Source organism: Vanessa tameamea, chromosome 13, assembly GCF_037043105.1.
Source record: "Vanessa tameamea isolate UH-Manoa-2023 chromosome 13, ilVanTame1 primary haplotype, whole genome shotgun sequence".
NCBI classification, from domain to species: domain Eukaryota; kingdom Metazoa; phylum Arthropoda; class Insecta; order Lepidoptera; family Nymphalidae; genus Vanessa; species Vanessa tameamea.
The window spans coordinates 8,298,096-8,312,157 of NC_087321.1; the positions used below are offsets into that span (position 1 = coordinate 8,298,096).

The 14,062-nt window shown below is 31.8% G+C and overlaps 3 protein-coding genes across 3 annotated transcripts; 2 read left to right on the forward strand and 1 right to left on the reverse strand.

Moving 5' to 3' along the window:
* Positions 1-764: 764 nt before the first annotated feature.
* Positions 765-1,716, forward strand: LOC113403377 (PRKR-interacting protein 1 homolog). Its single transcript, XM_026643911.2, has 3 exons — positions 765-978; positions 1,110-1,289; positions 1,421-1,716. The coding sequence occupies exons 1-3, from the start codon at positions 874-876 to the stop codon at positions 1,661-1,663; spliced, it is 528 nt and encodes a 175-aa protein (XP_026499696.2). The 5' UTR covers positions 765-873; the 3' UTR covers positions 1,664-1,716.
* A 224-nt stretch (positions 1,717-1,940) lies between these two features.
* Positions 1,941-8,103, reverse strand: LOC113403374 (26S proteasome non-ATPase regulatory subunit 2). The gene is made up of 18 exons (XM_026643907.2): positions 7,921-8,103; positions 7,794-7,850; positions 7,494-7,712; positions 7,339-7,424; positions 7,043-7,249; positions 6,282-6,440; positions 6,064-6,193; positions 5,657-5,882; positions 5,298-5,531; positions 4,394-4,542; positions 4,204-4,306; positions 3,928-4,094; positions 3,750-3,855; positions 3,496-3,653; positions 3,175-3,359; positions 2,569-2,774; positions 2,314-2,432; positions 1,941-2,215 (listed from the first exon to the last, which is right to left on the reverse strand). Exons 1-18 carry the CDS (start codon positions 7,993-7,995, stop codon positions 2,021-2,023), a joined length of 2,781 nt encoding a protein of 926 aa, XP_026499692.1. The 5' UTR covers positions 7,996-8,103; the 3' UTR covers positions 1,941-2,020.
* Positions 8,104-10,179: 2,076 nt separating this feature from the next.
* On the forward strand, positions 10,180-14,055 carry LOC113403375 (cytochrome P450 315a1, mitochondrial). The gene is made up of 7 exons (XM_026643908.2): positions 10,180-10,539; positions 10,658-11,061; positions 11,199-11,402; positions 11,681-11,817; positions 11,936-12,130; positions 13,480-13,695; positions 13,891-14,055. Exons 1-7 carry the CDS (start codon positions 10,376-10,378, stop codon positions 14,014-14,016), a joined length of 1,446 nt encoding a protein of 481 aa, XP_026499693.2. The 5' UTR covers positions 10,180-10,375; the 3' UTR covers positions 14,017-14,055.
* Positions 14,056-14,062: the final 7 nt, after the last annotated feature.

Sequence of the window (14,062 nt, forward strand, 5' to 3'; positions counted from 1 at the left end):
CATTATTACCATTAGTTTTTTAAAAAAATTGCTGTGTCAAATTTTGGAAATATATATACGTTTAAACTTAAAGATAAGGCACGGGCACAATCACTTTAAGCATAAAAATATAAAATTATGTGACGAGGACGTTTCCTCTAAATATAATTATTTATTTGTCAGGTATTAAAAACTTTACCATAAAATGACGCCTCGAATATATTTTTCATACTAGGAAATACAGCAGTTTGATGTAAGAATAGAACGTTAATGTTCGAAAAACAATTTTGATGATTGTGTTTATTCACCATTATTATTGAAATCCTTTAAAAATCAATTAGTGAAAATGGTTTTTTCGCAAACCTTGTGGCAATCCACAAGGTTTGCGATGCAAAAATAAGGATATATTTTATTGAAATAATTTTTGTTATAATAAAATCATAGTACGTCAATTGGTTGAAGGAACTCTCATCCCCAGTTTCTATATTTATTGAATTCCTCTTTTTCATTATTACCTGATCGATTTTTACTCTTGAGTAACGAGCCATAAAGTCTTTATGAACTATACATCTTCACGACACATACTTGTGACTTCGAAAGTTATGGAACGTTTTTAAATAATAAAAAAGGAGTCTCAATGAATTATGCTTTATAGACAAATTTAGTTGACAGGCCATGATGTTATCAATGTGTGATAATAAACAACAAATGCCATTTTTTAATTTTTATATAGTCGCCCTTTAAGGTGTATACACTGAAAATTACTGTCATTGTCAGGTGTCAAGCTGTCACGCTTTCAGCCTCAAGTCAAGACTGATCTGATAGTCGTAATTTTGTACCTTACTACTTTACGATTAATTTCGTTAAAATCTTTGTTATTGAAGGTTAAGCAATATGAGCAAAAAAGATAAAGAATCGGTTGAAGAAAAAAAGCCTATTGTTATAAAAAATGCAACAGATCTTCAAAGATTAAAATTAGAGAAACTGTTGAAAAACCCTGTAATTTTATTTTTCTCATTATAAATTATAATAACCATTACATGTTTTATGTTGATGATTAGCAAAATTGTAAATAGTTCATTCATTGCAACAGATTTATTTAAAAACAAAATGTTTGTTTTACACATCAGGATAAACCAGTGGTGATACCAGAGGGACCTAAACAAAAGTCTTTGGCTCCTCCACCAGATTTTGTTCGAAATGTTATGGGCTCTAGTGCAGGAGCAGGCTCTGGAGAGTTCCATGTATATAGGCATCTTAGAAGAAAAGAATATGCTAGACAAAAATTCATACAAGAGAAAAGTGAAAAGGTAAAATAACATTTTTATATTTTTGTTTGTTGAAATTGTTTAATTAATTGTTGCAAATAAAAATACTCAAGATGTTGCAACAGTGTACATAGAAGTGAAGTAAGGTATAAAAAAAATTGTTTATTTTATAGGAAAAGCTTGATGATGAATATCATAGGAAAATAGAAGAAAATAAAAGACTTGCTGATGAAAAAACAGCGAAGAAAAGAGCTAAAAGATTAAAGAAAAAACAAAAGGCAAAGATAAAAGATAAACGACTTAAGTCTGATAATTCTGAATGTAATGATTCTTCACAGTCTGATCAAGATGAAGATGAAGAGGGGTCACCAAAAGAACATGAAAACAATTTCATTGCATCAAAGGAAATTTCATGAAATTAGTGTTGTTTATAGATTATGTAATAATATGAATAAGTACATTATTTTTAATAATAATCTTAAAAGTTATTTAAAAAACCATACAGTACTCATAAGACAATCACAATTACTATGTCTTGAAATTTTAGCATCTACCCTTCAAGATGCCTCTTAATGTTTAAAAAACTTTTACATTTCATAAATATAATATTAGTATCAAAAATTTTATATTAAAAATAAAGATAAATTAATAGAAATATGTAAATAATTTGATTTAGGACATAAAAAAAAAACATTAATTTTTTCCATATTATTATTATAAAATGAATTACTTCATCACAAAATTAATACTATAGTTAATTATAATAGTTTCATTTATTGAACTGATGCCATGACACTGTCCTCATTCTTCTTCAGTATGACAAAACCTTCCATGACAGGGGAGAGCGGAATGTACTCATCAGTTGCTAGTTCTGCTCTTTCACCAAATGACAACAACACTGGTGTAGTGTGTGTATGTGAACCAGCAATAGTCTTAGGAGTTCCTGCTTTACCAATAACATCCACAGCCTAAGAAAAAAAAAACATCAACAATAATGTTTTGTTACTTCATATCATCAGAACACATTAAAATACAGTGAATAGAAATATGAAAACAATAATCTTACCTGTCCAACTCGCACGCTAACATTAAGGGGCTGGAGGTTATCATCGAGAGTCACAAGCCAACGTGGTTGCATAGCCGTTGCCAAGACATATAACAGGTAGTGAGATTTTCCGAGAATAACTGTAAATTCAAAAAAATTAATATTGTAGTAATCATTTTTTTAACTACTCTTTATATTGACTCTTACAATCGATCATTGAATCAACGAAGGTATATCCTGTAACTTATCGATCCTGTTTAGGGCAGAAGTACTCACTGTTCTTGCAATCAAGGAAAGCTGTGAGCACGACAAGCAGGCCGGCGAGTGCGGGCTGGTTGATGAGGCGGCGGTCAGCGTGCGCAGGGCTCAGCGTGATCGTGCCCTTGCCGGCGTGGCAGAGCCCTTGCGCTAACCGCACCATGAACAGGTGCACCGGAGACTTGCCGTGGTACAGCGCCAGTGCGCGCAGCATCGTCGCTAATCTGTCGTAATATTAAAATCAGTTGCAATTAAACTCATTAGCTATGTATTAGGTTTGTAGAAGGAAAGTAACAATTTCTTTCTTTGATAATATGCTACTTTATATTTATACGGAGATACTAACGGAGAACTCAAATAAAAGCAATTATAGATAGTTAATTTGGCTTCAGCCACCATACAAACTAATATTATAAATACGAAAGAACTGTCTGACAGTTACACTTTCGCCTAACTTTGACCTAAACTGATTTTGGAAAAAAAAGGTTTAATCTTAAAAAATAAATATTTACATTAAGAACAAAATATTATCTGTAACAGAGACAAGTCATCTTTACGTGTCGAGGATGCGAGGGCAAAAGCTACAAAAATATTCAAATCAAAGTCGACCGTTATCTAGATTACCTAGCGTTATTAGTTCCGGCACCAACTAGACCCATGGCAAAGATGGCATTGTAAGCGACGTCGTTGTCAGAATCGTGCGAGTACTTGTTGAGCACGTCAATGACCGACAGCTGCGGGTTGGAAATGGAGCACAAAGCGATGGCAAGTGGCACCGCGCGTCGCACCGCCGGCTCGCCGTATCGACCCTTTTTACAGAAAAAGTTTTTAAAACACAACTCAAATATAAGACTGACACTCTTGTCACACAATTTACAATTACTCTAGTCCTTTAGTTGAGTAAATAGAGAAGTAAATAAACTTTACTGAATCTATTTAAAGTACCAGCTGGCCGAAGATGCGCGTGCACATCTCGGCGCCGGTCTCCTCCCCGAGCGCGATGACGGCCACTCCTAGCGTGGCGACGGCTTGCACCGACGATAGTTCCTTATTAGCCTCCTTTTCCTTGTCCTTTTCCTTGCCCTTGCTATCCTTAGATTTGCCTACAATTATAAAGTTAACATTATTCAATATACTATATGAATAAATGTTAAGCTTTCTAATGATCATTAATAATAAAGATCGTCTCCGAAACATACTTTTGCTTTTGTCGTCTTTAGATCCGCTCGCTGTGCTCCCGCTATCTTTGGATTCTTTTTTGTCTTGTTTCTTAAATGCAGTGTCTTCGGTCGAAGATTGTTCATTCTTGAAAATAATTAGAATACGTAAAGTAGGGGAAAAAAATTATATACTAACATAACAAATCAGTGTTCTTACATCGGTGTCGTAATGCTTGGAGCAGATGTGCAGCATCTGTTGGACGACGAGAACGTCTCCGGTGGCCGCGTAGGCGCACATGGAGAGAGTGGTCTGGCACAGCGACTGTTGCGGCTCGGGTAGCACCTCCAGCGCTGCCATCGTCGCCTCAGTGCGCTCCTTGCAACCTTTATATTATTTCAAATTAAAAAAAAAATGGCTACCAGGTCAACGTTCTGGCTTTGCAATTCAAATATAAGGTGTTATTAATGTAATATTAGTATCTATTGAACTCACCAAGGAAACACAATCCGAGGCCTAAGTGAAGGAATCTAACGTAAGTAGACGAATGCAGATCTTTGTTATCGTCGATAAGACGCTGTATAATAGCACATGTTACCTGAAAAAGATAACAATTTTTAATATCCCTTTGTAGATTTAGTGGGAAGGAAACGCAATAATATTCCCGAATCATCATGAATATTACATCTCCGTTACAAGAGCCCACGGCGATGAGACCACAGGAGAGCGCAGCCAGCGCGCAGATCTCTGGCGGCGCCGCCATGTCGGCCAGCACGGGCAGCAGGTGCGTCAGCACGTCCTCGCGCTGCGTGCCCGCGTACGCTATGCCCAGACCTGCACAAACATGTACACTGTCAATGAGCGGTAGAAATGATGGCTCTGAGGCTAAGGAGGTATCGAGGCCTTTAATGATTATTTAAAATATTATTATTATTGTTACATTTCTATCAGTCAGGTTTTTCAATAATTTATGTACAGATAACCTTCTTTTTTTTTAAATTACAACTTTGAATCAAAATGTTTACATTATAATATAAACTCGTAATTATGTTTTTTTTCATCCCTTTTGTGAGGGACTTCCCTATATTCGGCGCTGTTCAGTAGTAAGAAAGAACAACTATTATATAGTTTAGAGTAGCGCCTGTAAACCTTAAAATAGAAGTCTAAGAGACTATGAAAGTAAGTAAAATAGATGAAGCGCCGTGACACACCGTATTTTTTTAAACTGGAACTGATGTATGGGTATACAATGACTTTCGTAATAACATACAAACTCTAAAGAACTATCGCTCTGTAGTGATTTTTATTTTACTTTAAAAACGTATGCGATTCCATAGTATATATGACAAGTTATTACTTTATTCAAGGAACAGAAAATATACCGAGATTGGTTCCTATGAGAATACCTCTGACAAAAACCCTGTGAAATCTCTTACTTCTATAATTTAGATTTTATATTGATAATAAATAGCATAATTTCCTAAACAATTTTTTGTTATACAATCAAAAGCTGAGATTTTGTTCTCCCATCAGAACTCTTTCTACAAATTAAAATTGATTTTTTTTTAAATCTTAGTGGAACAACTCACCTAAAACACTTCCAATCCTTAAGTTAGCACTAGAGTGCAGGACGTAGTCGGACAACAGCGCGAGCGCAGGGTCGCACTCATTACGCACACCACAGTTGACAAGCCCGAGAGCCAAAAGCGCACCCGCCTTGATATGCTCCTCCGTTGTGTACAAATACTTGTCAATAGGTGTAAGTCCGCCGTCCACGTCCCATAGATGTATCATACCAAGCGAGGCTGCCGCCGAAAGCATACCTAGAAATTAAATAAAATTTTAAATGCCAAAAATATGTATTGTGCATATACTTGTTGTTATAATATATATAGCATGAATATCTTTATTTGTTTTAACTTGTTAAACATATTTGATGAAATCTTACCATGATCTTTATTCTTATACATCCACTTGTTTCCGTCTTCAGTAGTAACAAGTTTATCCCTACCAAACCCAGCATTGACAAATGCATTGACAAAAGTTGCTGATAAATTCTGTCGAGCAGAATCAACTGGATGGTCAGCTAGCAATGACGGGCGAAGTGCCGATCCGGCAGATTCCAACCAAGTTTTGTATACTTCTTCAGGTGTTTTAGGCTCCATAATGTCAAGCTATAAAACAATACAAGAAACATTTTTTATTGACTATATGACTTTTCTATAACTTTTTTATGCTAATTTAAAATTCTCTTATAGTTGAGTTTTTATTACTATAAAATAAATATATAATTCACAGTATTTGATTGGTACATATAATTTTTTATATTATTATAATTTTTTCATAAAAACTTACTTCTCTAGCTAAGCTTAGGAAATGGTCATTAATGTGAGCATTCAATAGTATTGTCCGGAGATCTTCATCTTCCAATTCCAATGGCACATACTGCCGTGCCAGCATATAACATAGTTGTTTTTTAATCAATCTAAAATGAGTTTTTTTTTAATTTAAATTAAATAATTAGAAAAAAATAAGAAATTGTAAAACAATGATTGTTTATAATTTTTATTTACGGGTCATTGCAGGTGTTGAATACTTCTTCACATTTAGCCTTGTCATGCAACTGCATTGCTACAAGTAAGGCACGAGGATACTCTCCAAAACGTAAGTATGTGTCTAAGACACCCTGCAAAATCTGTGTAGACTCCGGCTCCACAACATAACTAGCACAGCTAAAAATACACAAACTATTAAAACACTATAATTGTAGTTAGGTAGTCAAATTTGAAATAATCTACTCTACACTAATCCGACTCTCTCTACTTTAACTTTGTAATCACACATCATCACCCCATTCAGGGTATGTTTATTAGGTGTGGTTTTCTCTAGTAATTATTTGTATTTTTAGTTGAGTTCTTTTGTTTTTGCAAATATCATCCTTAACAAAACCAATTCATAATTTCTATATATGATGACCTCCGTGGTCGAGTAGTGTGTACACCAGTTTACATTGGTTCGCTGCTCCGAGGTCCCGGGTTTGATTCCCGGCCGTGTCAATGTAGAAAAAGTTAATTAGTATTCTATGTTGTCTTGGGTCTGGGTGTTTGTGGTACTGTTGTTACTTCTGATTTTCCATAACACAAGTGCTTTAGCTACTTACATTGGGATCAGATAATGTATGTGATGTTGCCCAATATTTATTTATTTATTATATATATTCCTATATGTAATAAGATCATATATATACATATAGGTTTTATGAATAAATGATTTGGAAACTATGTATATTGTATATTTATAGTGTTAAAAAAGTTAATAAAGTTATAAAACTTACCCAATTAAATAATGACACACACGAGGATAGTTACTCTGGTCCATGTGTTGAGAAAGAAGATCTAAACGATCAATCTCCATAAGCAAATCACAAGCTTGTATCTCAGCAGAATGTTGCATATCAAAGGCCACCACATCACGGACAAGAGGCATTAATGTGTTCATATTCTCTATGTTCCATTCTTCAGCAATTTCTCCTTCAAGTTGTCTGTGAAGATTTGTTTATTAAAAAATTTACTAAAAGTATGTATAAAAATTGTACTTTTCAAATTTAACTACAAAAGATAAGTTTCTTACCTAACATATTCATGACCCCATTCACCTACATTTGACATAGTTCCTAGCATGCAATATTTAAGGCATTCACGTTTTTCAGCAGCATCCTAAAAAAACACAATGTTTAAGTAAAATAATAGACAAGACTACAAGTAATTTTGTGACAAGGAACTTACTTGAGAACCACTGACACCCATTGCAAGTACTGAAACCACATCAGCACAATATTTCTTTGTTTTTTCATCTACGATTTTTTCATACACTACTTTAAGAGCTGGATAATGTTCTCTTAAAAACTTCAATGGCTTAGGCACAGAGGTCATAGACGTTGTAGATGTTCTGATTAGGTTGCTTAACATTTGCAATGCTGGTAAATAGAGATCGACTTCAGTGCCCTAAAATGTTATAAAATTATTTAGTTGGCTAAGTGTATCAATGTTAAAGCATATCATGCATAGTTATAAGCGAAAACATACCACAAGTTTCTCAACCAGCATATTAAGCTCTTCTTGGAGTCGTTTATCTTCTTCGGACTGTAAATAAATAATAATATTACAGGCGATTCATCAGAAAAATTCGTAAATCAAATAGAATCATATATACCAAATCATCATTTGCTGAAGGTGCCGGATCAGCTTTTTCCTTCTTAGTTTCCTCTGTTTTATTTTTTATCGTCATTTTAATTTGCGATTTAAAACTGTATTTGTGATCACTAGCACTATTCCGTAAGTAATCTTTCTATTGAGGCGGTGAATGAGATGATTTTATAAATTTTGACAAGTCACTGAATTACTACAGATAAATAAAAAAATATATTTGTAGAACAGATGAAATAAGTAATTCACAGTTATTAAGTAAAAATGATTCCACTTATTATATTTCTTTAGTATTCATACTAACCCTCCGTAGGAAGTTTAAATACTTCTTGGTTACTCTCCCCCTTAAAAGAAAATATTTTTTTTTTTATATAATAATAAAAAATATATGTATATATTTCTTAACTTCCCGAATAAAGAAGTGGAAAGTTGATGTAACTGTTGAATTATATTTCCTATTCAGGTAGAAAACACCTAAGGTATTTCAGTATCCTTGTAAGAAAAACCGATCCAAAATTTAATAGTAGGCTTTTTTATTCTCATTTTAAGAACTAAGTGAATAAGATGACTATGTAGTTCTCGTAAGGTTACTTTATATATAAAAATTAAACTATGTACCCTTTTTGCTGCTGCAGATTTGTCAAAATGATGTTTTCGAATCCCAACGTCTGGCACCTCACTTTGGATTTCGGACACACTCCGCTAATATGTGATACACATCTTCTTTAAAACCCGGGCAATCAGGGTAAATTGTAGTTTACAAAGCAAAATAAAATACTCTAATTATTATCAGATATTACCATTTGGTTTCGTACATGGACTTATAATTAATATTTAAAATTATTTATATATCTACATATAGTGTCACACTACAAAAGTGTAACAGTTACGCTTGTTACTTGCCAAACGTCATACTATTATAGTAGTTGCGAGTACTGATCAACTGTTGGCCACTATTTTTTTCAATACGTTCTCAGCTTTCACAGTCTATCTAGATATATAAATAATCAAAGATTAATTCTATTTGTAGTACCTTCTATATTTAAAAGAATCCACGATGTAACCATGTACATAAAAATATAACTGCACAAAATAAAATAAATTAATGTATTTATATTAAAATATATATATATGTACAAAGACCATAAAAAATTATAACAATATATTTGGGGCTTTATCTCTTAAATATTGTCACAATAAATTGTAGCATTGTTATTATATAAATGTATTACATATTTATTTGAATTATTTGCTTTTTGTATTGTTATCTAAGAACATAGGCCTTATTTTATAAGTATGATATTTATTTTTCAATAGAAATAAGTAGTATATTAAACCTCAATACCATCCATCCATACCATGTCATAGTGTACAAATTTACATATCTTAACTATAATATAACTTTACTATCAATACATTTTCGACTAATTTATATGTTGGTGTGATTTGTAGGCTATCAAAGGGGCGCTATACTAGAATCAAAATAATTTTTCCCATCTCTCTAGTACCACCTCCGAGGCGTAATGTAGCTATCGCAACACCATACTCTATACATTTAAAATATTTCTGTGGAGTCGAGTGGGTCCACGCTCACCATTATCATGTTTTTTTGCGAAGGGTTCACACACATGAATCCTGAGAGGTTATTTATAGTACGTCATCTGCGCCAAGCATATTATTATATTAATTCAGTTCACCGAAGAAGCAATTCGTTGTCATTAATATCTTTGATATATAATTGCATAATATTTTATTTATGCTCTACATCTATTATGGCAACCTTACATATTTATTATTTATAAAGGTTCCGTATCATAATGATACATAAGCAATAACCACATTGTGTTTCAATGTTAAATAAAACATATAAAAAAGATTTTATGTAAAGCATATCAAATGGTTCTATGAACAAATTTTTATAATAAAGACTTCCTACATGGTGATATTGCCATATTGTTATTATGTTGTTAAATTTTTGAAGTAGATTTACATTATATTAACATCAGCTATTATAATGCAGTTTCGAGCGTTAAATACAAATACTTTTCCTTAAAATCCTACTGAACAATGAATCTTATAAATATAAAAAACTAAATATGTTTTGCGCCAAGAGATACCTGGATGTCGAAAAATAAAAACAAATTCTATTAGCATATTTTATGCTGTTGGCAGCTGTATTAATGTTTAATTCATATATCTATGTATTTTTATACCGCTTTCCTGATGTAGCTTAAGTGGACATAAAATTGAAATTTTAGTCTCAGTTTACAATAACAACTTGTTGGTTGATAACGTTTTGCAATGCGAAGCTCCATTGGATAAAGATAAATATTATAATATAAATGTATAAGACGGTGCCTGCAAAATAAAAAAATACTAGATTTTAAAATTTTATTATTGTTGAAAATCAAATAGATCATAGCTCGTTACGAAGTTTTGTTACTTTTCAGTGTAATTTTACAATGCATCGATTGAAGAGAATTTTGAGATGTAGTGCAATGAGGTATGTGGTAAAATCAGTTCAACAATCAAAAATACCTTTAACTATTGCGGATATACCGCATCCGAAATCATTACCAATTATCGGAACAAAATTAGATCTCATACTTGCTGGAAGTGGGAAAAAGTAAGTTATTACAGTTTTCATGAGGTAGCTTTATTGATAGTATAACAGTATATTGGTAAATTAAAATGAACTATATTTTTTTTAATTTACTAGTTTTAAAAATAAATCTTACATTCAGATTGCACGAGTACATTGATAATCGACACAAGCAATTAGGCTCCATATTTGCGGAACGACTAAGTGGGAGCACAGAACTCATTTTTATAAGTGATACTGCATTGATAAAATCACTTTTTATTAATCTTGAGGGTAAATATCCGATTCATATATTACCCGACCCATGGGTTCTTTATGAAAAAACTTATGGGTCGCACAGGGGCCTTTTTTTTATGAACGGTGAAGAATGGTTGTTAAATCGACGAATTATTAACAAGCATTTACTAAGAGAAAATGCAGATGATTGGATTCGTTCAGCAGTAAATAAAACTGTCGAAGACTTTATAGAAAACTTAAAAAATAAAACAAGAAACGGCTGTCTAATAAAAGATATGGAATTCGAATTGTATCAACTTTCTACAAACGGTTTGTAATTTTTAATTTAACATAGTATTTTACTGTATAACGACGATTGACATATTATTTAAATAAAAAAATAAAATAAAATAAACAGTAAGTAATTGAGTAATCAAATAATTAGAGGCGTTTGTTTTTATTTTCAGTTGTTATAAATGTGCTATTAGGTTCTAACAGTCTTTCACGTAGTCGACACAATGAAGAATTATTAACTATATTTACGACATCCGTAAGAAAAATATTTCAAACTACAACTAGATTATATGCATTGCCGGTAAATTGGTGCCAACGTTTGAATTTAAAAGTTTGGAGAGATTTCAAAGAATGTGTTGATTTATCATTATTTATAGGTAAAGAAAATAACATTATTAAAAATATATTAGAAATAATAATCGTGTATATATATATACTCATCGTGTTTTTTAAACTAGAATAATAAGCTTGGAATCAATTAACAATTAGCATAAATTATATTACATATACATATAAAGCAAAATTTTCAATTTAATCACAAAAAAAGGTGAAGCAAAGGATTATTTATAAAATATATGGACTTGAGGTTTTATGTACTTAAATGTTGAAAAATAATCTGTATTGTAAATTTAAACAAATTATTATTATTTTTCAGCAAAAAAATTGGCTCAAGAAATGATAAATCATAATGATCAAAGTAATGGATTGATTAAACGATTAATGGAAGACAATATGGAAGAAGAAATGATAATAAGAATAGTTGCAGATTTTATAATTGCTGCTGGTGATACGGTATCGAATATTATTCTATTGCAATATATTTTAAATATTACAATTTTATGTTGTTTCGTACAAATCTTACGAAAACGAATATGACTTATATTAACAAAAATTAAATATTTAATTTCAGACAGCGTATACAACCTTATGGATCCTTTTGTTGCTATCCAAAAACGATGAAGTTGTTAAGAATATTCGTGCTCAAGATAATTTTTATATAAAATTTGTGGTAAAGGAAGCAATGAGAATGTACCCTGTTGCACCTTTTTTAACAAGAATATTACCACAAGACACTACTTTGGGGAAATATAAGCTTAATAAAGGGGTATGTAAATTGATTTTGCTTCTAATGATTTTTTTTAACACAAATATATTTTGCTTGTATGACATCAATAAATATTTCTCTTTTTAACCTATAATGATTGACAAATTCTAACTTGACTTGACAGTGTGTTTGTATGATGTAATGGTCGAATTTGACAGTTGTAATCAAAATATAGAAAAAAAAATCAGAACTTAAGTTTTTAAGACTGAAAGAATAAAAGTTTAAATATGAACTTTCATAAATTAATGCGCACTTTTATAAGTCGACCTGCTTTTTGCAACTATCGTACTTACAGTGCCTACAATTTAACTTTTGATAGAAGATTAGACTGCTCCGAAACCAACCATAATTATTTATTTAAAAAGAAAACTTTACTAGGTAATATTAGTAAAAGAAATATTTCGATAGAAAGTGTAGTAAAATGGCAAGAACAGACCTATATGAGTATATCAAATAGCAGTTTAGTAAACGTAATACAAGATGGATTGCTTTTTTTTCACGATACCACGGGTTTGACTTGGTCAGCTACAATTATTACTTCAACTATACTTGTTCGAGCGCTCATGACGTTACCACTTTCAGTTTATCAAAATTATGTTCTAGCAAAAGTTGAAAACATTGGCTTAGAGCTAAGAGATTTAAACAACGAATTAAAAAAAGAGACTGCTATTGCTAAAAAAATGTATAGCTTAAGTGACAAGCAGGCTATGATTTTATATAAAAGATCTCTCAAAAAACAATGGAAGAAGCTAATAGAAAGGGACAATTGTCACCCACTGAAAGCTACTTTTGTTATTTGGCTTCAATTACCGATATGGGTTTGCATGTCTTTTGCACTGAGAAATTTGGTAAATATGCATCCGCCGAATCCATCAGCAATGATAACATTTATGGAATTACAAAATGGTGGTTTTGGTTGGATACCAAACCTAACTGAATCTGACCACTCTCTTATCTTACCCTTGACATTTGGAATAGCAAACATTGCTATTATTGAAGTACAGAGATTGTCTAAATTAAGGGAGCCATCTAAAATCTACAACATATTTACAAATGTTTTTAGAGTATTTTCAATAGCAATGATTCCTGTAGCAGCAAGTGTTCCTTCGTGTATGTGTTTGTATTGGACTACTTCCAGTGTATTTGGTTTAGCTCAAAATTTGAGTTTATTATCACCAACTTTAAGGAGAAAACTGAAAATTCCAGAGGCTCCAAGTGAACTTGAACATCCATATAGTCATATGAAAGAAGAAATAAATAAAAAAATAAGAAAATTGTTACCTAAGAAGTTGCTTTAAAACTAATTATCATCTTTATTTATCAATAAGTTGCGTGTTTCTATATTACAGACACCCATAATAGCTTCAATTTACACCTCAGGCCGCAATGAAGAAAACTTTTCCAAACCAAATTTGTTTTTACCATTTCGCTGGAATAGAAATGATCAACAAAAACAATATTTAGTCAATCATGATCCCTCAGCATCACTTCCTTTTGCTATGGGAGCACGGTCTTGTATCGGAAAAAAGATAGCTATGATACAACTAACAGAAATAGTTAGCCAGGTAAAATCACTTGCAGTAAATAAATGGTTTATTTTTCAACTACTATTAGGATTGAAAGTTTGTTTGACTGATTAATTGTGACTGTGAAAATTTAATCCATGTAAATTTTAAAAGATTCAATTCTCCTATTTATTTTAACAAATTACTACAGAATTTTATGTTAATTTTCTTGAATTAAGGCAATTTATTTTCCAGATTGTGAAAAACTTTGACATTAAATGTATTAATAAAGAAAACATAAATTGTATCACCTCACAAGTGCTAATACCAGATAAGCCTATAGAATTTGTTTTCACTGTGAAAGATGACCTAATGAAATAGGAATAAATAAAGGACAATAATGAATGTTTACAGTGTTAAGTGTTGC

Excerpts from the sequence above, each read along its gene's own strand:
- LOC113403374 (XM_026643907.2), bottom strand. The coding sequence starts at position 7,995 with ATGACGATAAAAAATAAAACAGAGGAAACTAAGAAGGAAAAAGCTGAT. Across the intron at positions 5,883-6,063 it reads TCCTAAGCTTAGCTAGAGAA|CTTGACATTATGGAGCCTAA; the intron begins GTAAGTTTTTAT and ends ATTGTTTTATAG. Across the intron at positions 2,216-2,313 it reads TTAGCGTGCGAGTTGGACAG|GCTGTGGATGTTATTGGTAA; the intron begins GTAAGATTATTG and ends TTTTTTTCTTAG.
- LOC113403377 (XM_026643911.2), top strand. The coding sequence starts at position 874 with ATGAGCAAAAAAGATAAAGAATCGGTTGAAGAAAAAAAGCCTATTGTT. Across the intron at positions 979-1,109 it reads AGAAACTGTTGAAAAACCCT|GATAAACCAGTGGTGATACC; the intron begins GTAATTTTATTT and ends TTTACACATCAG. Across the intron at positions 1,290-1,420 it reads TACAAGAGAAAAGTGAAAAG|GAAAAGCTTGATGATGAATA; the intron begins GTAAAATAACAT and ends TTTATTTTATAG.
- LOC113403375 (XM_026643908.2), top strand. The coding sequence starts at position 10,376 with ATGCATCGATTGAAGAGAATTTTGAGATGTAGTGCAATGAGGTATGTG. Across the intron at positions 10,540-10,657 it reads CTTGCTGGAAGTGGGAAAAA|ATTGCACGAGTACATTGATA; the intron begins GTAAGTTATTAC and ends TCTTACATTCAG. Across the intron at positions 13,696-13,890 it reads TAACAGAAATAGTTAGCCAG|ATTGTGAAAAACTTTGACAT; the intron begins GTAAAATCACTT and ends TTTATTTTCCAG.